Genomic DNA, 24,888 nt, shown 5'->3' with positions numbered 1-24,888 from the left:
TTCTGTCAGTTTAATTCTGGTTTCTCCTCCCATTTGTCATTCAAGCTAATGTAAACAACACGATCTAAAAGACTTTCCATTTGGCAAACCTTAGATACTTTTCCCTTTAAATCTGTACTTTCCATCCTTTGGCTTGGTTATATCTAACATGCATTCAGAGAGAGGATATTCCTTAGTGTAATTGTTTTTATTTTGGGAGGGTCAAGTCATGGAAATCATATGCATCAGAGTAAAACTATTGGTACCCATGACTTGTTCTGTTAGGCATAAACATTTGAAGAATCCAGTTTGGGGCCGGGGATTTAGCTCAGTGGTTCTGCTGCCTGCCTTGAAAGCAAACAGAAGAACCTGAGTTCAATCCCCGGTACCAAAAAAAAAAAAAAATCCAGTTTGGAAAGGGAGAAAAGGATGTAGCTGAGAAAGTTGCAGAGCTTCACTGCCTCCCCTCTCCAAAGAAATGATCTTCAGTATTTGTGAGCTGGCTTAATCTGCATCCCCTGGAGTTGAGGATGTGTGCAGAGCAAGCAGAAGTGCTTGATTTGGATATTCTATGAGTGACTAGAAACATACACATTTAGAAACAAAGGCGTGCTAATAGAGAGCTGTATACAAAAATCCTTTAAGACTAGTTCTGTGCTTCATTCTTGTATCTCTTAGGTAGTATAAATTCATTTCAAATATGTTAATGTTAGTGAGCTAATGATATAGTATAAAGATCTAATATGTCAAAATGAATGTTGGACATCAAAACATGAAAAAGCAACTTAAGGTCACTAGGCTCTCTAAGCTTGTGTGGCAAAGAGAAATAATATTACGCAAATGAAGGCTAGTGGCTACATGAAATTATTCATTTTTTCTTCAGTCTAAACTGTCTCTTTGATCAGATTTCTTACAGGAAAGATGTACGGGACACCCACACGTACACGGCAGAGCTCGACAGGCCGGACATCAAGAAGGCAACCCAGATCTCCAAGATCATAAGTGATGTAATTTGTCTGTCTTAATCTTGTATAGAAAGGATGTTTTTTATTTTTGTTAAGAGACAGGACACCACTTTGGTAGTTGGATGGTTCATTACTGTAATCAATCCATCTGAATTAATGACCTCTCAGTTTTCCCCTGAATTATCCGTTTGATTATGTGAATTATGTGGGTATATCATGTGACTCTGGCAGGTGATATACTCTTAAAAGAATGAAGTACTGTTTAGATATAAGATCATATTCAAATGTCTCAGCATGAAGGTCAGCGTCGTGAGTCTTCTGAGCCCATGTAATGTCTCACCTCCTGATCCGAAGCCCTTTAGCTTGTTCCCATCTTCTTGTGGTTAATTGTGCTGATGCCGCTCCACCAACACTCACCCTGTACATTTCCCGAACAGCACGTCTGTTTTTATTTTTCCTAACATACCCTCCTTAGTTAATACCATTTTACTTAAACATACCCAAAATCCTGGTAAAAATGATGATTTTACTTAAACGAAATATTGGAATAACATAGGCTGTATACATTTTAAAAATCAATAATTACCAAACTCAAATGCACATTAATCAGAATGATCAGATCGGTTCTTGAGAACAAACAAAACTATAAATGCTACCTATATGAAGCATACAGGGTCTCAATTATCCGGAAATTCCCCTAACATCTATTTTTTTTAGTATCTGCAAATAAATATGGAGATGACAGTGACTGAATACTTAAGGTTCAATGTTAGTTATTATTTTACTGTGAAAAGTCAAGTTTATTTAAATAGCTGCAATATCAAACAAAGTCCTGTTTTAGCCATCATTATTTTAATATTTGATTTGTTATAAGGAATATTTTTAATGGGATAAGAGTATTTTATTTTGACTGATGGTTCTATAATTCTTCATTGGAAAGTAGGATTATTTCATATTTTCTTATTATTCATTTTAGGCAGAGTACAAGAAAGGGCAAGGGATAATGAATAAAGAGCCTGCTGTAATTGGAAGGCCAGATTTTGAACATGCCGTGAAAGCATCTAAACTTTCTAGTCAGGTAAGACTCCAGAGTGATAATTCCACAATGACTGTATTCAGAGATTCTGTTTCTAGGAACACAGAAAAATATTTTGTTTTAGATAATATCTTTAATTGCAAGAATAAACAGAGATAATGTTTCTGAAACCATTTCAGATAGGATTGCAATAATTACAAATTTCAGTAAGGGAACAAAAAATCAGTCCAATTTTCAGCCTAGAACAAAGTTTTCCCTTCTCCAGGCTCATATCTGAACCTGTTTCAATGAGTTTCATCATGATGTCACATTTCTGAGAAGTTCCAGAAGTCAGTAACAGTTACACCAAAGAATTGTATTCCTATTTATACATTTACAAAAGTATACACGTACAGTTTTAAACTTAGTAATAAAAGTAGTTTCTCAATTTTCAATTATTTTAATCAGAAAATAAAACAAAGATGATAAAAATCTTACTAAAAAGCATAAAATAAGACTTGAAAAAAGCATAGGGACCCGAAAAATATGTAGGTTAAGTGTCCCAATAGATAAAAATTTCAGTTCTCTATAATTATCATATGAATGTCATGCAATTTCAGTTACTATTCAACAGAGTTTTTTTAAGTTGGATTAGGTGATCTTATAGTTTGTATGGAAAGGAATCACTGGAGAATAGCCTTTACAAGTATGAAAATGAAGATCAGTGAAGGGGAACTTAAGTTATGAGTTACCATAAGATGATCAAAAACCATTGAAATTAAATCAATATGGGATTGGTATAGTGAGAGGTAAAATAATCATCAGGATAGGACAGAGTCCAGTAATAAATTCCAATATTACAAGAATTTATGATAAAAGTATTGACTCAAATCAGTGGGAAAAAGTTATATGAGTTCACAAATGTTGCTGACATAACTGGTTGTCTATCATGGTAAAAACAAAATTGGGGTCCAGATCTTGAATTGTATGCAAAAATGAATTCCAGGTGAATTAAAGGTATGCATGCAAAGAACAAAATTTGAAATGTTAAAAGCTCTGGGAGACTCTCTGTGTATAACACACAAGGGCAACAGAGTTGGGCTTAAATAAAACTGGAGAATGAGAAAATGTAAAAGAATAGTTAGCACATCAATTGCATAAAAATTAAAACCTCTTTCCATGGAAACAAAGAAGACTGATAGACCAGAAAAAAAGTGGAAAATGGGATGAGTAGACATTTCATAAAAGAGCAAACACAAATGCCCACTAAATATGTAAAAAAAAAATGCTCAAATTAATTAGGAAAGGAAATGCCAACTAAATGAGAGTGAAATGTCATTTGTACCCATCAGCATTCTGTCTTCTGTTAGTGTGAGAAAGACAGCATTAGGAAAGGTTTTGTGGGAGAGTAGCTCTGAGCTAGGCCTTTTAAAGGGGGAGCAAGCTGTGCTCAGAGTGAAGCCCCAGTAAAGGAGAATTCCAGCAGTAGTGGCTCCAGGCAAAAGATATGGATTGTGAATATAAATGGATTTGGAAAGAGTTTGATGAGAAGTGGGTTAGTGCTCCATTGATTTTGACTGTAGCCATTACTTTAAAGAGTAGGAATCGTGTGTGTGTGTGTGTGTGTGTGTGTGTGTGTGTGTGTGTGTGTATGGTACAGCAGCATTCACTGTGTTTTTGATTATATCTCATAAAGACCCTCCTGAAAGAACACATCCAGAACTGCTTTGGAAAGTGGCAAGAACAATGAGATAAGTGTGTTTGAAGTGAAGGGGTGAATTTTCAGAGAGATTGACAGCAATGTATCTTTTACAGTAATAACATTTTTAAAATTTAAGCCTTCTCTGCAATTTGTGATTATATTTCATACATATGTTAACTTTATTTTTTGTTGTAGTAAAATGCTCATAAAATTTACCATGTTAACCTTTTAAAGTTTAGTGGTAGTAAGCACATTCATAATGTTGTGTTCCTGTCACCACCGTCCACTTGGAGGGCTCTTTTCACCCTGTAAGAGTGAAACCCTACGCCTGTTACGTGACAACTCCCCAGCTCCATTCTTTTGAGAATAATATGTGCTGTGAAAGAAATGGTGAAAGGAGACAGTGGTTTCAAAATGTTAATTATGGTGAGCATTTTAAAGTTAGATTCCAAGAACAACTTATCACAATTTAAACTGTAGCCTGCCAGCCTCCACTTTTAGGTAAAAAATAAGTAGTTACTTCACTGAAAATTATGAGCAAGGAAAAGTTGTGCAGATGTTGTTACTCCAGGAAGGTTAATGTAGCAGCAGTGTGCAGAAAGCCTGGCCTTGCAAGAGGTAGAAGTCCTGAAGGCCAGCTGGGCTTGGCTGTGATCTGATCACATGTGAAGTGATTGGCCCTAAAAGTCTCACTATCTGTGGGCGTGAAAATGAAGCAGAGAGAAGGGATCTGTAGGAGAAGCAGAAATGAGAGACTCCTGAATGTAACCGTGCCTCACACTAATAGCTTTATGGTTTGCAAGGCACTTTTCCCTGTTAAACAACATCGTGGCTCCGGAGGCTGCTGATGTGCAAGGTTGAGGATGCTCTTGGGTGACTCTCATTAAAGGGCCAAGATGGCACCGTGTGTGATTCCAAGCGCTTTGCATTCAGATAATGCTTGTGGAAGAGATGGGAGATCTCCACAATCCATCCTAGCTGCCGGACTTCTAACAAATCTGTGCTTTTCGGAGAGTGAAGGCTTCCCATCAGGTATAGAGGGGTCATGGAGGAATAGTCGGGTTTGGTTTAGAGGTCAAGAGAGTGGGCTCTGGAGCAGGGTCACTGGGGTCAGACCTGGGTTCTGTTGCTGGCTCCCAGAGACCTTGGACAAATCGTGTTATTTCTCTGTCTTCAGCCCCTCCATCTGTAAATGGGGCTGACACCAATAGAATCTGCTTCTCAGGATCACGGCTTTGAGGACTCAGAAGTGGTGCCTGGCCCCTGGATTGCATAACTTCATAGGAATCAGTTTATTTTGGTGCTCAGGGTGTTTTTGATTCTATTTCGCAGATGAATTTATACACAGCAGGGAGGAAGCAAAGGAACACTTGACTTAGACTGTGGCCTTCAATTCATTTTTCCCCATCTGATTTGAAAGTCCTTGTAAGAAAACTTGGACATTTGAGCTTTGAGTTTTATTTTGCAAATTGTCTCTGAAAAAAATCCTCCTGCTTGATCTCTGTTTGGGTTTTTAGGTAGATTTTCTTTTAATCTCAAATTATAGCAATCGAGTGATCAGACTCTTAGGCAGATGGTAATTTGCGAGCTGGAGTATACCATCATCTTTTGGTGAAATTCTTACTGATCTTATAGTGTAGAAACTCCAGAAAATCCGGGCAGATGGATAAACAAAAATTCTAGAATGACCTTGGTATGTTTCATTTCTGTTCACAGGTGTGTCACCTTGAAATAAAGGCAGAAAGTATAGTTTCTTATTTTCACTGACGACTGCGAAGACTGTGTATTCTATGTATACCTAAACCAATGGCAAAGGCACATAAATACATAGAAGGCGAAATGATTTAGGAATTCAGTAAGCAGGGAAATAGGGCAGGGGGTGGGGAGGAAGGACACAGGAAGAAAAGTGCAAGGTAGCACCCGAAGAATTGTAAGAGACCAGGCCATGGCAAGGCAGTGGTCATGGTATGTGGTAGTGGTGGTGAGACGTGCTTGATGAAAAGATGCCTCGCAAAGCCAGTGGGTAAGTTGGCTTGCACTACCTGTAAATTGAGCTCTGTGGGATTTTACTCACAAAAGCTAATGGAAACAGACCCAGCACTTCTTGTGTTAACTCTTACGGTAGCTTTGGTCTCATGGTTGTAAACTTTCCCTTTTTAAATTTGGAAGACATAAAATTATGGTCAAATGATTAAAATAATCAGTAAAAAATAAACCTAAAGTCTCACGTGCTATGAAAAAGAGATTGGCTTGTATGTACCGCCAAGTAATAACTGTTAAAGCCACCAACTTAAAACAACTCTAGAGTGGTTAATTTATTAATATATTCATATGGATTTTTTACTTGGAATTTACATGATGAGTGAATTCTTTAGTTTTATGACATCAGAAAAAGCTATCTATAGTACAGTGGTACCTCAGCTCATGAACACGTTTCTTTGTGAACAATTTGGTTTGCAAACAGAAGCATTTGGCAAAACTTTGTTTTTGTCTGCAAACTCTGCATCAGGTGACAAACCTGACTGTGGCCATCTTTCCCACAGGAACGTGACTGCAGCCATCTTCTTCAGAATCGCAGGATGAATTAAGTTCGTGAACCAAGGCACCACTGTATTTTATAACTATCATTTGTGACAGCAAACATTGCATTTGTTCTATGAAAAAAGAATGGGTTCTAAGTCTAAAAATTACATTGTGGGTTGCTATAAAAATTTAGCAATATTGTGCTCACTTCAGCAACACATACACTAAAAATTTAACAATGGATATTGTCCTTAAATTGTAAAAGGTATTCATTGGTTTGGGAAATCTCCCAGTCTCCTTTCCTGGCACACACCCTGCCAACCCCCTCATATCCAAAATATCACTTAAATGCCACCTTCCTGATTTGCTGATGTAAATTGTATCTCTCTACTCTCCTGTGTATCTCTGTCCTTTTTCTATAAAGCTCTTGACACAATTCAGAGTGGTCGTATATATGTATACATGTGTGTTTTTAGTAGGTAGGCTTCTGTATCTTTGATCCATCATTACAGAGTGGCGCAAATTAGGCTGTCAAATATATAGAGACTGATTAAACACATCCTCCCTGTATTATTGACATTTGGTACAAACTCAGGAAGATGTTATTTTTGTTATGAAAATGAAGGCAGAGATAGTATTTTGAGTAACATTCAGACTTAAAAATATGATTGATTTTTATCATGAGTTTTAATAGAAATGTGTTTGTACTGTCTTCTTTGCCCATTTGTAGTTTATTTTCATCCAAAATTAGGGATGATTTATACATATAGATATGTGAAGATGTGTTATTTTTTACTTTTACATTTCAGGGGTAATTAAGGTGTGCTTAGCAAATTTCAGTTTCCTAATGTTAGCTTCTGTGGCTACCCAGAACAGTTCTCTTCCAGGGTGTACATTTTCCCACTTTTTCTGGCTCTTGGTGGGCCTGGATCGTAAGTGAGATCATGGAGAAGTGGGGCACCTCTCGGGGCGGGAGCCTTACTGGGTTAGAAGTCGTGCTTCACGCCAGGGTGACACTGGATCTGTCCAGTTGCAGTTACGAGGACTAGTTTAAATGAAATCACTGAAGCTTCGCAGTCGCAGCCTCTGAAAGTCCCGCCAAGGTTAAAATTCTTTAGAAAACTTCTAGGCATTTGATTTAAAATGATATCATTTTACAGTTAAATTTTTAAAATGATTTCAGAACCACTAGGTATGATATTCATGATGTAAATAAAGCCAGTCATATGGAGTAAAAGTAGCTTCATTGGTTTCCAAAATAATTAATCTGGGTATAAGCAGAGAAATTTTGTCTAAAAACCACTTATCTCTCCCTTTCTCAAATGGTGTTGAAAGTGGAAGAGCTAGGTATCATTCGTGCATGGATGGGTAGCCAGTTCCAGTCAAAGCAAAGCACCACCAGGATCTGCAGGAGGCTGAGTGTGGATGAGGAGGTATGGCTGCAGGTTGAAAACAGGACAGAGGCTAAGTGTGTTTGTGTCGGTAGCCAGTGAGCCAGTCAGAAGGGGAGAACTGTGACCCGCTTAAACCCTCCGTCCTTTTCTTAGTTCATGTATGCACAAACCTTACGGAAAGAGCGAAGCAAGAGACAGTTATGTGTTTGTGTCTGGTCAGTATATGTTTAGAATAATGCAGTTACTTTACTTTGCTGTTAGTTAATGAGAAAAACTGTATCTTTTGAATTGAAGCTCTCAAACTACTAGAGGTTAGAATGAGATAAAATTTACCACACTTTGTTTATTATTGCATTCAACATATTAGATGAATGACAGATTATTGTTTTTGATAAATACGTTTTCTTGGAGGAGCAAATGCCAGGTTTAATAACTGATAAGAGGTTGCCTCTTTAATTTCCAAATACTGCCACCCAAGACACAGCCTATGTTCCTGGTATAATCATCCTGGGAGCCCCAGTGTGCACAGAATCAGTGCCATGGGCTCCCTGAACACTGACCCTAGAATCAGTTCGTACCCTCCAGCTGATACATAACTAAGACACCCGCCATGCCTGAGGCTGGGAAAGGACAGACCCAAGGAAACTCTGTGCAGGTCAGCATTCCACAGCTGGAGCAGATGGCGAGGTGCAGGTAGCTACCAACTGAGGTCAGTTGGTGATTTCTGGCCACCAGGGAGAGTTTGACTCAGGAAGGGGGTGCGCGGGTGAGTCTGGTGGCGAAGAAACATCTTGTAAGTGGATGCCAGTTAAGGAGTCAGCCACCATTGTTGAGCAAATGCCCCGAGGAATCAAAACCAGTCATTAAATGTGGCGGGCAGTACCATAGCAGAGGGCAGGCTGTGTGTTTAGGGAGGGCCAGGCAGGGACAGCTCTTGTGTCTGTGCCAGCTACCGAGAAAAGCAGGGAAGGAAACCTGATTGGACATTTGTGCTATTATCCTTGACTTCAGAATACCATAACAATTTTAAAAAATCAAAATCTTTCTTGTTTTAGAGAGGCTTCACCAATTGTGTAGCATTAATTTACAAGGCCATGTGAGTATCAGAAAGTTATTATTACCAAGTACAACTCCACAGAAGATATTTTCTCCAAATCGTCTTGAAATACTTTCCAAATGCTATGTTCCCACCCCGATTTTCACTAACTCTCTCACATCTCTATTGGACATGGGTCCCTCAAAGAGGCCATGACCTAAGGGGCTTGATTGAAAAAGGTGATATGAGCCACCCCCAGATTGCTGTTTACTAAAGATTTCGGTGCAGCAAGGTCTTAGATGTATGAATAGGCATGCCTTGCAAGAATGGTGCAAGAAAGCAAAAATATTGTAGAAATTGTAATGTAAAAAATACTATATAGAACAAAACAGCTTATTTTTGGCTTTTGAAATCTATACTGCTTTTGGCTACACAAATCAAGGGAGTGTGACATATAAGTTAAGTTTATTTATTTATTTTATTGTTAAGAGCTCGTATCTATATCCAGTTAATTGTAGTGTATATTCACATATTTACCAGTGGAGAAAGGTACAGTTCTGAAAGATAAAAGTGGATAACCCTTTTTGTTGTTGTATGTCTGTTTAAAAATAAAAATAATTTAGGGCTGGGGATTTAGCTCAGTGGTTTCGCCACTTGCTGCGCAAGCGCAAGGACCCAAGTTCGATGCCCGGTACCTCCCCCCACCCCCCAAAAAATTAGGGTGAATATTAGAGATAGTTTTCCTGCTGAATAAATTGTGGGGTTAAAGCAGAGAAATTAAAAAATACAATAGAGCTTTTGTAAATGCGGAGGGGAAGAAGGGTTGGAGGGAGAACAGAAGGGCATACAAAAAAAGAATTAAGATGTGCTGTGTACATGTACATATTCCCCATGATGAACATGATCATTATGTGCTGCAAACATGTAGTAATAAAAATATGTACGTTTTGGGGCCAGGGATGTAGCTCAGTGGTGCCGCACCTGCCTGGCAAGCACAAGGTCCTGAGTTTGATCCCTGATATGGGGGCAGGAGTTAAAAAGCCCCCTCCCTGCAAAAAAAATGTATTAAGTAGACCCAGGACATATCAGAAATATATTTCCTAAAAATGAATTTTTGAACAAGTAAACTACAGGATGATGAGAAAAACCACACTACAAACTTTGCACTTTATTTGGGATAATTTCCTTAGGTAAATTCATATTCAAATTCTAGGCCCAAGAATCTTTTATGCAAACATGATGGACCGTAAGATATTTGTGGTCTTGAGTTCAGTTGGATTTAGATTTCAGGAGTGTAGAAATAGAAGCTGGCTTTTACAACTTTTGATATTTTAGCGCATAGTTCTCATTAGTAGAATTTGAGTGCATGCCTAATTGCATTTATGATCGGTCTTCAGGTGGCTCATTTAAAACAAAATTATGTCTAATTATGTCTAAAGGGTCATGGATACTACGAACTTAATTTATGCTACCATTCATTTTTTAAGGTAGCTTTTCATTTGATCTCTTTAAAAATCGAATGTGTTACTTTTCATCTTAAATGTGTTATTTAATATACCCTATTTTTTCTTTTGTGACAGGTTAAATATAAAGAAAAATTTGCTAATGAAATGAAGGATAAGAAACATCATTACAATCCCCTTGAAAGTGCTTCTTTTAGACAAAATCAGCTTGCAGCCTCACTGGCAAGTAATGTAAGTTGTGATTCACAGAAAATGACTTTCAATATCTTTTGATTCTTGTTTCCTCAGAACTAACTGTGTTGTAATTACTGAGACTTAATCAAGATCATGTAATTTCCAACTAATTTGTAGTTGAAAACACTAAGGCATATTCTCCTGAAGCATTTTTTGAGAAAAATATATTATTATAATTTACTATTAATGGCTACTGATTACTAATTAGGTAATAAGTAGGAATAGTATTGCAAATAAAATTATTATGTCTGAATAAGAGTAGAAATAGATTATAGAGTTTTGCAGAAAAGCAGTATTATCACAAATTAGTAGGTAGGACAATAATTAACTCACAGTTAGGCCCACAAAATTGGGTTTATTATAAAGTACTACCTGGTACATGGTAGTTTATCATAAAGAAATTTTTAGAAATTATACCTTTAATGACTTATAATTTCATATCTCTCATGTAAGAGCTGTTAAATACTTCTTTGTAAGATTTATTTTTATTTCATGTTTTAGATACATTTGATAAATAATGTTCTAAATTCTTATTATAGTAGGCAGAATATAAAATGGAAACATTGAAAAACTTGATTGCTATCAAAGTATGAAAATTAAATATTATCAAATGGTGGCTCTGTTAGATCATTTAAATGTTTCAATTCCCATCATCTCCTTGGGAATTAGTTTATTTTGCTTTCATTAATGTTTAGAAGATATTGTTTGTGTTCAGTAACCAACTTTTGTTTATTCCTAGCAATTGAAACAGGAGGTTTTGTCTCTTAGGACTCATGGGAACATCAGAATGATTTTTTATTTGATTATTTGTGTGTGGGTACAAATGTAAAGGAACTAGAGATGAAATTTACCCAAAGGAACTTTGAGCCTCGTGCTGAAAGTTCAAGGTTCAAGTCAGATTGCCTCAATTGAAATTCTGTTCCATTGCTTAATATTATGCCCCCGTCTTTCTGTGTCTCTGGCTCTCTTTTGTAAAGTGGGGGTGCTTAAACTACCCACCTACTGGGTTGTTGTGAAGATTAAAGACTTCACATTTATAAAGGGTTAAGAGAAGTCTCTGGCATATAGTAAGTGCTCAACATGCTTGCTATTATTAATATTTTATAATTTTATTACTAGTGTGGTATTTGCGAAGCAGTTGGTAAAAACAAAACCCCCATCAAAAGAGGTCTCTATGGCAACAGAAGGGAAAATACCAAAGGACTAAAATCTTCAGAAAGCCAAATTGAAATACCACAGTGATGCCTCGGTCCTCCCCTCCTTCCTCCACCCCCTTCCTCTTTCTTTTTTGTGGTGCTGGGGGTTGAACCCAGAGCCTTTGTACTGAGATACACCCCCAGCTATCTCTCTCTCTTTTTTTTAATTTTAAAAACTTGAGACAGGATCTCAGTCACTAAATTTTCCAGGCTGGGCTCAGACTTGTGATCCTCCTGCTTCCGCCTCCCAGAGTGCTAGGATTATAGGCGTGTGCTACCACACTCGGCCTCTCTTTATTTCTTGAAAGTTGAGTTTCTGTTATAATAACTTGATTCTGTTGACATCCTACTTTCTGAATATGAAAACAGTAAAAGGAATTAACAGTATTTTCAAGTCCCTAGAAAGAAAAGTTTTTAGCTATTCAGTAGTGAATCGGCGCCATCTAGTGGTTGCTTATAAATTCAGCTGTCAATTGACCGCTACATTGGTAATGCTAAATAATGGCAATAATGCAAAAGCATCTTTTCTTCTCCGAGATAGTATTTTGTTCCATGTCATTTTTGTAGGTGAATTACAAGAAAGACATTGAAAATACGCACGACCCGGTTTCAGATCTCCCAAATTTGTTGTTTTTAGACCATGCCTTGAAAGCCAGCAAAATGCTCAGTGGAGTAAGTGGGTTGTTGACTGGCAGCTGTCCCTGTCGTGTAGCGCGGAGAAGCTGATCTGCCTGCTATGTTCTTGAGCTCTCACCCGCTTCCTGTGATGCCCCTGGCCACCATTCCACTGCCAATGACTAACGCATTGAAAAGTAGTGATCTGCTTGTGTGAACCCCACCAAACTGCCTTTTTCCCCAGGGGGTCCTTGCTATGTAGCTCCTCAGCATCTGTGGAATACAACTACACCTCCAGGAGGTGGGAGAGTGTTCTTTCCTCCAGCATCAGATGAGACTGGGTGCTCCAGAGTGGGCTACGCAAGTGCTTTCTGTCTGTCTTCTCTCCTCTTCTTCATCTGTATTAGATTGAAGCCACTTGAAGTCCAAGTTTGAGAATCAGGGATCTTTTATGTAGGTCAGAATAGAGACTCTGATATTTAGTACGCCTTCAATAGCATAAAAAATCATCTTAGTCTAAATTTTAGTCTCTCGGAAAATGAATCATACAGGTGTCTCCATTTCATTGTCCCATGCTTTCCATCTTGTGATGTCACCTGTGTGCTCTGTCAGGGAGTAGAAGGCGTGTGCTTCATGTCCCGGTGAAAAGAACTGGGTTCAGTGGCCACGTGTCATGTCAGCCCCTCCCGCATCCGGACCCTACGCTGGCTGGTTCTCCTGACTAATGACCCCGGGTCACTTGTGGCTCCATGCTGTTCTTCTCAGGATGCCCCGTGGTGATGGTGAACTCCAGTTTGACCTTGAATAATTTGTTATTTTCATAATGGCTCACTCATTCAAAATTGTCCCAATTTGCTGAATAGGCACAGATTAGATGAAGAAGTGTATGTTGGGAAGGGTTGAGAAAAAGCGAGGACAGTTGTTTCAGTGGATGAGCCTATGGGCATCGAGTTGAAACTGTACTCAAAACTTAGCTCCCAAACTGAAATGATGAGAAGCAGCCTCCGTTCAGCTTTAGAAGGACTGTCTCTGTACTTGGCTTTGATGCGTTGAAACTTCTGTTCATTATCTTGGAGGTCTTGTTTCTTCCACGTCACTCCCACTGTCATCCTGCTTAAAGTGCATAGTGCATATAAATCTTTCATACTCCCAGAGTTTTAATTCACTTTCCTAAAAACTTGCTGGTCCTTGGATTAAAAAGTGTCATTCTTTCCAGTCTGTGAGTAAAAAATGAGGGCTAGAGGTATATTGACAGGCTCAGAATTAGCACTTGGATCCAGGACACTGAAACCCTATTGTCCTTCCCTGCCAGCTTCATCCCTACCTCTCTGTGCACATCCCATGACTCTCGAGTGTCACGGCTTTCTCCACGACTCAGTCATTCTTCTGATTCAGTCTGTTCCTGTCCTCTGAGCTCTCTGCTGTCTTCACAGTCACTTTTTGTCATTGCAGTGGTATCTGCTCTTGCTGATTCCTCATCCATATTCAGGTTAAATTACCTAGGAGCATGGAGATTCATGTGTACATCAGCCAATAAAAATGTCACAGTGGTCATTTAACAACTTGGTATCTGGTAGAATGTATGCCACATGTAACAAAAATACCTGAAATAAACAATTTTAAAAGGAAGAGAGACTTTCTCTGGCTCAGGACTTTGGAGCAGGTCACCCGGCCCCATCATTTCGGGGCATGGATGTGGCAGAACATCATGGCTGATGGGTGCGGTAGAGAAAAGCCACTGACCTCCATGGCAGCCAGGAAGTTCCACATCCTGTGTTTCTGGTGCCTCCCAGCAGCCATCAGGTTGTGAACCTGTCAGTGGACTAATCCATCGATGAGGTCAGAGCCCTCAGGATCCAGTCACCCCCAGAGTCTCATCTCTAAGCAGTGCTGCTTTGGGGACAAGCTTTTCACACATGAGCCTTTAGGGGGACACTTCATGTCCAAACCCTAATACCACTCACAGTCTTTTCAAGAATATTGACTTTCATTTTATAATAATAGTGAAAAAAGTAGTTTAACATAAATTGTTTTCAGCATCTCTTCATTGGAGAAAAATCATCAAAATCATATGTCCAGCTTTTTATTGTGTGTGTGTGGTACTGGGGATTGAACCCAAGGCCTTCTTACTGAGCTATATTCTCAGCCCATTTTTATTTGATATTTGAGACAGGTCTCAATAAGTTGCTAAGTTGCCCAGGCTGGGCTTGAACTTGTGATCCTCCTGCTTCAGCCTCCCAGAGTGCTGGGATTACAGGTGTGTGCCACTATGCCTGGCTTGTTCCACTTCTTTTACACATCATTTGTGCAGATAAAAATCTTCATTCAGGTAGTGCTTTTGCTTAGGTGATAGATATTCATTCCCCTCACAGAAAAATTGTGGCTGGATGTTTATTTTATGTGTCAGAAAGTTTGACTGAAAAAAATGCACTACTTCGAAGTACCTACTTATTGAAATTGTACAATAATACATTGGCTCAAATTTATCATGCATTAGAGAAGTCATCTTTTAAATTTTAATGTAGAGATTGAAATTATCTTGATTTATAAAGACAATTTAATTTTAGTAAAAGGTTGACTAAGTACTCAATAAAGACTTCTGCCAAGATTAGTTGTCAGTTCGTTATAAATAGCTGTTTTTAAAAGACTTCTAGATAGGTGTCTTTGTTACACGTCAGAATTTTTTATTTTAACGGGTAGTGTGTAGGGTGAAATGAATTCCTTATAAACTTCTACTAATGAAATTTTTAAGGAAACACTTTCTTCTGGAAAATGGAGCTTTTAAAGTTTTCAGTTTCTCTTACAACTTTACATAAATTTTTAAAAAAATATAAATGTATATATAGTGTGTTATTCTGCGTAACTTCCACTAGGAGGCAACAAAGACTAATATATATATACAGAAATACGAGGTCATGTACTGAAAATTTCTTTTGCAGATTTTAGTCAAGTAGGCTTGGTTTTCGTTTTCTAAAATAGGAATTTCTAAATTTCTTCGTAGCTGAAATAGCTAATTGTGTTGGAAACAATATTTATCCATTCTTCCTTAGTATATCTTACTTATTCCAAATATAATACCCTAGCTGTGTTTAGTTCTGATTTTAAAATACAGTTACATACATCATTGGGATCTTGTACCATTACATGAGTATCTTGGTTCTTATTTTTTTCCCCCTTCCCCTGCCCTCCCCTCACCCCCTCCATTCCTCCCCACTTGCAAAGATCCCATTTCCATTTTTTCCCTTTCTCAAATTTTTTCCCCCTCTTTTCCCTCCTCCCCACCTCCACCCCCCAGACCTTTACTTCCTATTACACAATATCAATTACACATTTTTAAAATTAAAATATCAAGACCTAGGAGACATTACCACAGATTTTACAGAATTTAAAAGGATATAGAAAACATATTTCAAAAATCTGTTTTGAAATAAATTTGACAACTTCTAAGAAGTACCTTGGAAGACAAATTAGTGAATCAAACTCTGGAGGAAATATAAAATTTGAGTAGCACCTATTAAAGAAAGTATATTCCTAGCTTGAAAACCTACCTATATGACAACAGCAGGCTCATAAACATTTTAACTGATAAATTATATCAAACAAAGCAGAAAAAAGAAGGAACACTTCTCCCCTCATTTTAGGAAATCAACATTGTGCTAATCCTAAAACTAGATAAAGATAATGGAAGAAAAAAATATGAACATAGATAGAAATTTGTTTAACAAAACAAACTATTGGAAGTCAGATTTGGCAGGATGTAGAAAGTGGTTTTGTTATAGGGATGGCAGTGTTGGTTCAGCATTGGAAGATCCACTCCCAAAAGTCATCATTTTAACAGAAGAAAGGAAAAAGCCATATGATCCTGTCACTAGTTGGAGAAAAAGTATTGGACTAAATTCTATAGCTGTTCATGGTAAAGGCAATCAGGAGACTAGAAGTAGAATAGAAACTTCTCAACAGATCAAAGACATGTACTCCATACTTCCAGCAAAAACGCCTTATATGAATGGAGAAGATACAATGCTTTCTCCTTAAGGTGGGGAACAAGGGCAGATATGCTTACTCTTTGTCTGTCCATGAAACTTTGAAACCTAGGCTCCACCAAAATAGTCTGGCAATAAAATGACACAATTAGGATAGGATTGGCAAGGGAGAAGCGAAATCTTTATATGTAGATGAAATGATCATCTACAGAGAAAATACTAAGAAATCTCTAGGTGCCCCTAGAACTTGTATTTGAATTTAGCAGGATTAGAAAACCCAAGGTATATATAAAAATTCAGGTCTGTGTGTACTTGCTATAAATGAAGAATTGGATATTGAAATTTAAGAGTTATATAGGAGTAGAAAGGACGTAGAAAAGTTAAAAAAAACAATGTTGGAAGACGTTTAGTACCTAATTTTAAGACTTCTTCTAAAGCTACAATAATCAAGGCTGTGTTGGTGAAAGGAAAGACATATAGATCACTGGAATAAAACAGAGAATCTAGAAATAGAACCACACATATATGGTCCACTGAGTTTTGAGAGATTATTTAACATTAGCATTTTATAGACTATAAACTCAATTCAAGAGCCGAGGAAGAGATAGTGTTTTCAGCAAATGGCACTAGAACACCTGGTATCTGTATATAAAAACTTAACCTCAACCATTTATTTCCATACATGAAAATAACTTGAAGGGATCTATGAAGCTAAATATGAAAGCCTGAAAGTATAAAACTTTAAGAAGAAATTATAAGGGAAAATGTTTATGAATTCAGGGTAGGCAAGAACTACCTAGTATACAAAAGACAAGATGTATAAAAGAAAAAAATTGATAAATGAGATTCCATCAAAATTTAGAACTTTAAATGACATCATTAAAATGAAAAGTAGTCCTTAAACAGACCATATTTACAATGCATATAACCTATGACCAGAATATATAAAGAATTCTTGGAGCTCATTAATAGACAACCCAATTAAAAAGTAGAAATAAGAAGATGATAAATATCCAGTACAGCACAAGGAAAGGTGTGCAACACTAGAATCAGAAAAATACTAATCATTATAATAACAAGATTGAATTATACACTCATTAGGGAGATGAAGTTAAAAGTTTGAAAAGCCGTGTCATGACTATTTCTTTTTGTTGGATTCTCCCCCTTTGCGTTTAATTTGTCACACCCAATGGATTCATTTCTTCTGGGTTTCCTGGAGTTGTGATCCTCATTGTCTTTTCCTAGGGTATTGTCTAAAATTTTTTGGAGTGCTGGTTTGATATTCATGAAGTTCCTGAGGTGCTCTTTATCATGAAAGTATCTTATTTCTCCATCAATTTTGAAAGATAGTTTTGCAGGGTACATCAGTCTGGGTTGGAGGCTGTTTTCCTTTAGGGCTTGAAATCCATCACTCCAAGCTCTTCTTGCCTTGAGGGTTTGCATTGAGAAGTCTGCTGTGATTGTGATGGGCTTTCCTTTGTATGTGATTTGTTTCTTTTCTCTCACTGCTTGTAGAATTTTGTTCTTCTGTTGGATTTCTGGAATCCTAACTATTATATGCCTATGTGTAGATTTTTTTTGATCAAGGCTAGCTGGAGTCCTATATGCATCACTTATCTGTATGTGAAGTTCTTTTCCCCTCCTTGGGAAGTTTTCTGCCATCACTTCTGTGAACAGTTTTTTTTTATGTCATCTGCACTCTCTCCTCTTTCTTCATTGACTCCAATCAGTCTTATGTTATTCTTCTTTGCATCATCTAGCAGCTGTTGGATTGATTTCTTGTATTCCCTTACAATTTTAAAGCAATTTTTCTTTTCCTGGTCACTAATTGCAATCTTTTCTTCTATATCTGGAATTCTATCCTCACATTGGTTCATTCTGCTGCACAGACTTTCGATGGAGTTTTTAATCTCCTGAAAATCTGTTTGCATCTGTTTTATGGATTCCATTTGTTTTCTATGTTGGGATTCTGTCATTTTCCTCAGAACCTCTATTTTTTTATCTGTGTCCTCTCTAGATTTATTAATCATGTCTTGCACCATGAGCACAATCTTTGCTGTTGTCTGAGTAATTATTTCTGATTTCATTTTTCCCATTTCCTCTTTTGTTGCCAGTTCAGAGAGTCCAGGTGGTTGAGTATCAGATTGTTCCATCTCGTTTCCCTTTAAGGTTGCTGTAGGTGATCCAGAAGTCTGTTTTTGAGGCTTGTTTACGTGTCTTCTCATTTCCACGGGGTGGGGGAGGTGCTTCTGGCACCCACGTGGCTCACCTTCTGTGCCCTAGGAGCATGGAATGGTGGCAGGGGAGCTTCCTTCTGGGTGCTGGCACTGGCTCAGCTTCTCTGCCCTAGGAGCGTGTGGAATAGTTCTGATTTTAAACAATATGTTTTAATTTATTACTTTCAAGTCATGATTATTTTATAAATATATATTATAAAATGACTTCTGATCAAATTATAAAGTGTCCTAAGTACATCATTATTTTTCAGTTTTTTTTTTTTTTGAGACAGGGTCTTATTATGCAGTGCAGGCTGGCCTTGAGCTCACTATGTAGGCCTGGTTGGCCTCAAACTCACAGCGATCCTCCTGCCTCAACCTCCTGAGTGCTGGGATTACAGGTGTGCAGCACCACTACACCTGATTTTTTTTTTCTTCAGTCAAACCAAATGTTGGTTGAAAAACCAACATTTAGAAGTTGTTCTCATTAGTCTAGATAGACTATGTGAACATTACTCCTTTGGTGCTTTCTCCCCTCATTTTATTTTGGTTAGGGTTTGGGGTACCTAAGTCTGTGTTCTCTATTTGACAAGAAGCACGTGAGATCAGGATTCCTCTGTGGACCATTGCATTGTCCCACACGTAGCAGCCACTCTCTAGCTGCAGCGCACCTGGATCTCCTGTCTTTCCATCCCTGGTGCAGGGCTGTCTTCCCTTCGCCTTCTCCCATCCATGGAGCGTCTCCCAAGACACAGTGGCAGTTTCTTCATAGCCTGGTCTTGCCTGCAGCCTTTCAAGTGCTGCTCTCTCCCTTCACAACATTGCTGTTTTTCCTGAACCCGTTGCTTAATGAGCAACCAATTTTAGCTTCTTAAGTCTCTGTAGCTTCCAAGGTCTGACAGCTACTGTTTACTTCTGAAGTCTTTTCCAAATAGCTCAAAAGAACCAAGTGTCCATTCTCCAGGAGTGGAAGTCTTGAAGCAGCTGTGCCTCACTGCGGCTTGTTGTGTGTCAGGTCCTGCAGCCGACAAACATGGTGCCCATCCACCTGGTCTCTCCTTAAGTTACCTTTTCACCTGTGTCTCAATAGTAGCCTCACCCAATTTTCTTCACCTGAAAAATTCCAACAACTCTACCCAGACTCCTCAGTTTCTCTTCCAGATGCTTCTTGCCCCTTGGAATAGGGAAAATCAGTTGAATTATTTCTCACTCTCTTATTTTCCTGTGACTTCCAATCCTCACAGCTGGCCCATCATAGACAACTTTTTTCTTTCTTGCCTCCAGCTGTCCTTCCCTCTTGTCTTCTTTCTTTGCTTCTCTTCTTGTAGGAACTGTCGAAACCATTCTTGTCTCTGGCCCCTCCTTGCCATCCGCACCGGCCCCATCACCAGCTTCCGTGTTGCCACCCCTTGGTGCTGTGCCTGTCCCTTACCCTGTGTCCATAGCTAATTGTTCCCTAAAGGGCCCTTGTGCTGGCCACGCTGCCCACCCAGAGCTGCTCTGTCTTGCGCTGTCTTACACCGACCCTCGTGGTGGCTTGCATTTTTGTTTGCTTTTGTAAGTATTAATGACTCTAATCAGTCTCTTCCATCCTAAATTTGTTTGTGTTTTGTATTTTAGCGAGAATATAAAAAGGTGTTCGAGGAGAACAAAGGTGCATACCATTTCGACGCTGATGCCTCAGATCACCTGCACCACAGAGGCAACGCCACCCTCCAGAGTCAGGTATGCGCCCACCGGGCCCCCGGAGGACCCTGCCACCCTTGTGACACCCACTGCTGCCCTGCTGTGCACCTCACCTGGGAAAGTGCAGTTGCTGAAAGGAATAGATCCTGAAATGCCGCTTCAGGAAACCTCAGGATCATTTCCTGTTCATGGGGTCAGAAAAGCTTGGCCTGAGTTTTAATTCAAAGGCATTCCATAAAGTAACAGTTACTTCACAGAATTAAAAACTTCTAGTGTAGGAGTTAAACTACGGTCAAAGCCCACGATTTAAATCTGACTCGTTATTTTGAGCTGCAAAATTTTCTAGTTGCAAAGTTTATTGTTCATGTATAAGTGCTACTGAAAAGGGAAAACAATCTTGCCAGTGTGTGCTAAGTTAATGTTACTTGCAACTATGAAATCCTATGTACCTTAGAAAAGACTCTTTAAAGATATCTTCCTATCATACTTTAAAGCTTTTAAATTCTGAGTTTAAATAATTGCTAAAGATGCCGTATCTAGCATCTGTTAAGACAAAAATTTACACGACTCTTTAAAATGTATTCTTTGAAGAAACATAATTTTATGCCTACCTTCATTTATTTAAAAAAAATATAAAATAGCTCCCCTTTAATGTTTGGAAATATACATTTTAATCTCTTTAATTTAAATTATTTTTATTTCATTTTTTCTTCCACCAAGCTTTACCCTAAAATAGTTTGCTGTTATACTTCCAACACTTTTTTTTATTAAGTTTATTGGTACATTTTAGGTATAAAATACAGTTACATTCATCATTGGGATCTTGTACCATGACATGATGCATCTTGGTTCTTATTTTTTTCCCCTTCCCCTGCCCTCCCTTCACCCCCTCCACCCTTCCCTATTTACAAGGCTTTGTTTCCATTTTATTCCTTTTCTCATATTTTTTCTTTTCCCTTCTTTCCTTTTACTTCCAACACTTTTGATGGTCATTCTATCATACTTTTCTGCAACAAAATACATCTACTAATGGATACTTTAAAGTTATTCATATTTCCTGTCATCTCAAAGTTCTAAGTATTAAAAACTTCCTTTGGGTTAAATTATCTTTAACATCCTCATTATTATAAAACTTGAAATGTACTTTCATGAGGTTATTCTACCTAAGAATTTTAGTGAAAATGCATTTCTGGATAAAGTGAATCTTGATCACAATTAATTTAATTTAAATAGGTTTATTGCCAAAACGTCAACCACTCTGAAGGCTAACATATAATTTTAGGTTTTGTTTTTACATAGAAAATCTCACTCATTTTATAAACTAAGATGTGATGAAGTTGGCCATAATTGAAATAATAATTCACAATATGATATTATTAAGTAATATCATAGTGTGCATAGTAAAAAGAAAAGAAATCACATAAAAGGTCTGTCCACATTTTATTCAGTGCCTTATAGAAAAACATAGCAGTTCTTTCGACAGAGAGATAGAAGATCATACCTGTATTTTCTTACTAGGATCCTTCCCTCCCTCTCCTTTTCCAACATTACCCCTTCAAACATATATCTTGTTAGACACCTGGAATATGTACATTCTTATCATATATATGTATATGCACTGTATTACTTGACAAGGTATTTCATATAGTCCTTTATGCAACTACATTATTTAGTTGTTCTAAGTTACTTTTATCCCTCAAAAAATTTTATGTTTCACCCAGTTACTTCCTTCGTGTGTCATTAACCTCAGGGAACTCAGTGATCACCCTAAATAGCTCGAATAACTTGGTTTCAGAAAACAGTATGACTCATTTTGGACACATTTATTTTACTTTGAACTGTATATGGGCTTTTGATTTTTTAGTATGTTTTTCTTTCTTTTCATTTTCTCTTTTGGTTCTGGAGTTGAACCCAGGACTTCACACATGCTAAGCACACACTCTTATCACTGAGCTACACCCCAACCTTCATTTTTATGTTCTTTTAATGTTTCTTTCAATGAAGGTTAAATATAAAGAAGAATATGAGAAAAATAAAGGGAAGTCAATGCTTGAATTTGTTGAGACTCCATCATATCAAGCTTCAAAGGAAGCCCAAAAGATGCAAAGTGAGGTAGGTCGCTGGGCTTGTCATCAGTTAACTGCTTCCTGTGCACAAGATGTTTTGTCATTCGAAAGTGGTTGAGAATGTTTAGTGGGTCTAGAGGGAAAAGCACAGTTCTGGACAGATTCAGGAACCTACATTCTAGACCTGGTGCCCACTGCCAGGGTCTTGTTCAGGACTTTGACATCAGTCTTAATTTTTCTCATTTGGTAAATATGATTATCAAGCCAGATGAGCTCTTAACGTCTTTCTTAATCATGATTCCATGATTATAGAACTGACATTTTCAGATTGTACCGCTGTAAAACTATGGTGAATACCTAAATGCTAAAAGAAAATGAAGAGCTGTTTGCTTTATCTTTTTCCTTCTTACAATAATAGTAGACCCAACATTTATTAAATGCTTATTCTATGCTGGGTAATATACTAAGAGCCTTTTATATGCGTGCTCACTTAATCTTCAAAGTAATGGCACTAGGAAAGTATTGTTCTCTAGGTTTATGATATATCCAATGAAATTAATTCTATTAAATAAAATTACATATCTAGTAACTGCCAGTGCTTTAAGATGGAGTCAAAATCACGCACAATTCCTTTTTTCTATGAACTTATTTAATTGATTTCTTTTTCTTTCTCAGTGAATAGTTGAATTTTTTCCCTGCTTACTTTGTTCTTAACCTAAGATAATGCTGAGTTACATCCAGATATTCCTCAGACTGGGTTTTCTCTGTCTCAGTGAGATTTCTTCTTCTCTTCTATTTTGGGGACCAGGCATACAGGTATAAGGTTTCCTCAATAGCAAAATCCAAATTCTATGGAAATACCTGCATTATTGCTTCAAAAGGGCAGAAATAATGGTAGCGACCAGGTGGGTGTGCTCAATGGCCAGGCCTTTTTCCAGTAAAAAGATCCAATGCCTGGGGAAATGATGACATCTGGACAAAACCTTTCATGGAGACTTTGTCAGCATTTGCTAGTTGTTGAGCTGTTGTACTCATCTTCAGACACCCCTGAGGCGTGTCGGGGGGAGACATCACCCTTGTCTTCCACAGGGTGCCCCCGGCTCCTGTCTCTGTTCCTCTCTTCCCTTTGTTGATCTCTGGCCACAGAAATGTTCATGCTGAGGACCCTTTGAGCATTCTCATCCTGTGGTTCCTTCTTTTTTCTGCACTCTAAGCAGTTAACTGTCCTCCCGCCCACAAACCCTGAACCTTACCTCACACAGTTCACGGTCAATTCACCCTGATGCCATGTTTCTGAGTTCAAAATGATTATAATTCATGATTTTGGATTTTAGCGCCACATCTCTTGTGATAGTCTCTGGCTTTTCTTCACTCAGTTGATTCTTCCCTGCCGCCAAGTGAGACGTCTTTTCCCTTTAATTAGTGTCATAAGTGTTAGATTTTTTTAGGGTCCTCAGTTATCCCCCTGCTCTGTAGGGTTGGGGGAGAGCAAACTCTCGCAGTGGCAAATATCTTTGGACCAAACTTATCCTTTGAAGGCTAGAAAAACAAAGTACCTATCTTATGAAAAGTTTGCCATGGAAATGCCTTTAAATATGGGACCAAGGCAGTGACATAGAGGAGTCCGCTGTCACACAGCTGGTTGCCACTCCTCAGAGGTAGGCTTGACTCTGCATTTCTTGTGGAGTTTCCTCTGAGTAAAGCTAAATATTTATACTCTCAGGAAAAGCCGCCAGAGTCTTTGCTGTGGCCTTTCTTTGTGCTAATCGCACTTGCTTCTAATGCTAGATGTAGGTTTAGTCCTTGAGTTTGTTTTTTAGAAGAAATTTCTAAATCTGTTCTTGAAAAGTTTTCATCTTCCCTTTCACAAATGTAGCTCTTCTAGCAAAAACTTAGCGAGGATTTTTTCATTTTTTTTCAAACTCTCCATTGGCTAGTTCCAGTCATAGTTGACTTTCCTTAGTGACTTACTTCAGTAATTTTTTCAGTGTTAAGTGCTTTTTGAAGTAAAATATCAAGCATAAATAAATAAATGCGCAAACGTATATATTTCACTTTGTAGAGTCCCTTTAGCCTAGAAATGGCCTGAATTCAGCCTTATAACTATTATCTAGATCAGTTCCAAATTTAAAAAAGGAAAGTTTTTCATTTTTGTTCTTGGGATTTATATAGTTCTTTAATTTGGAAGCCTCCAGTGCAATTTCCCAATTAGATTTATAGGATACTCATTGTTGCTATACACAAATGCTAAGGGAGGAGGAGACATGCTTCTCGTTCTCATGGTTTGGAGAATTTCTTTATCCATGTAATTACCTTTCTCTATAATAAATACATAGTGAACCTAGAATAGCTTCTCACTTTGTGTGAATAACCATCTCATTCAGGATTCATTTATTTTTATCGTCTTCATGATGTAATTTGAATAAGGTATTTGGCTAGTAAATTTGGCCCCTGTTTAGTAAATATTTCACACAAGTGGATATTTTTATGATTTAGAGAGACTGTGTTTTTAGTCACAATTTTCAAAGGCATAGATAGCCCCAATGCTAGAATTTCGAGAATCTTAGCTAAAGGGTGTCAGGCAGGTGAAGGGTAGATGTTGTCATGGTGCCAGCCCTTCCACACTGCCAGCATCCCCTTTTCATTTCTGGTGGTGAACGCTCATCTAAAGAAGGATTTATCCAAGCCAAATGTGGTAATTCCAGAACTCTGGTAGGCCGAGCCAGGGGGATTGATCACAAGGTTGAGTCTCGCCTGAGAAACTTAGTGAAACCGTGTCTCAAAGTAAAAAATAGAAATGGCTGGGGATATAGCT

General features: G+C 38.0%; 1 protein-coding gene across 11 annotated transcripts in view; it reads left to right on the top strand.

Annotated features, from left to right (window-relative positions):
* Positions 1-24,888, top strand: part of Nebl (nebulette) — a 114,327-nt gene that overhangs the window by 26,476 nt on the left and 62,963 nt on the right. For 10 of the 11 annotated variants that reach the window (XM_021240503.2, XM_087207101.1, XM_087207111.1 and 7 more), the window contains 6 exons: positions 885-986; positions 1,921-2,022; positions 10,195-10,308; positions 12,075-12,179; positions 19,942-20,046; positions 22,012-22,119. In XM_021240503.2, the coding sequence (XP_021096162.2) occupies positions 885-986; positions 1,921-2,022; positions 10,195-10,308; positions 12,075-12,179; positions 19,942-20,046; positions 22,012-22,119 (636 nt within the window). The remainder of the gene's footprint in view (positions 1-884; positions 987-1,920; positions 2,023-10,194; positions 10,309-12,074; positions 12,180-19,941; positions 20,047-22,011; positions 22,120-24,888) is intronic. The other variant, XM_087207106.1, reaches the window with a different exon arrangement.

The sequence above is a fragment of the Heterocephalus glaber genome, unplaced genomic scaffold, assembly GCF_053883595.1.
Source record: "Heterocephalus glaber isolate CG9 unplaced genomic scaffold, H.glaber_assembly_v1.0 deba00000768, whole genome shotgun sequence".
Taxonomy (NCBI): domain Eukaryota; kingdom Metazoa; phylum Chordata; class Mammalia; order Rodentia; family Bathyergidae; genus Heterocephalus; species Heterocephalus glaber.
Note: the sequence above shows the minus strand (reverse complement) of the source record. Positions and strands in the feature narration are given on the sequence as shown.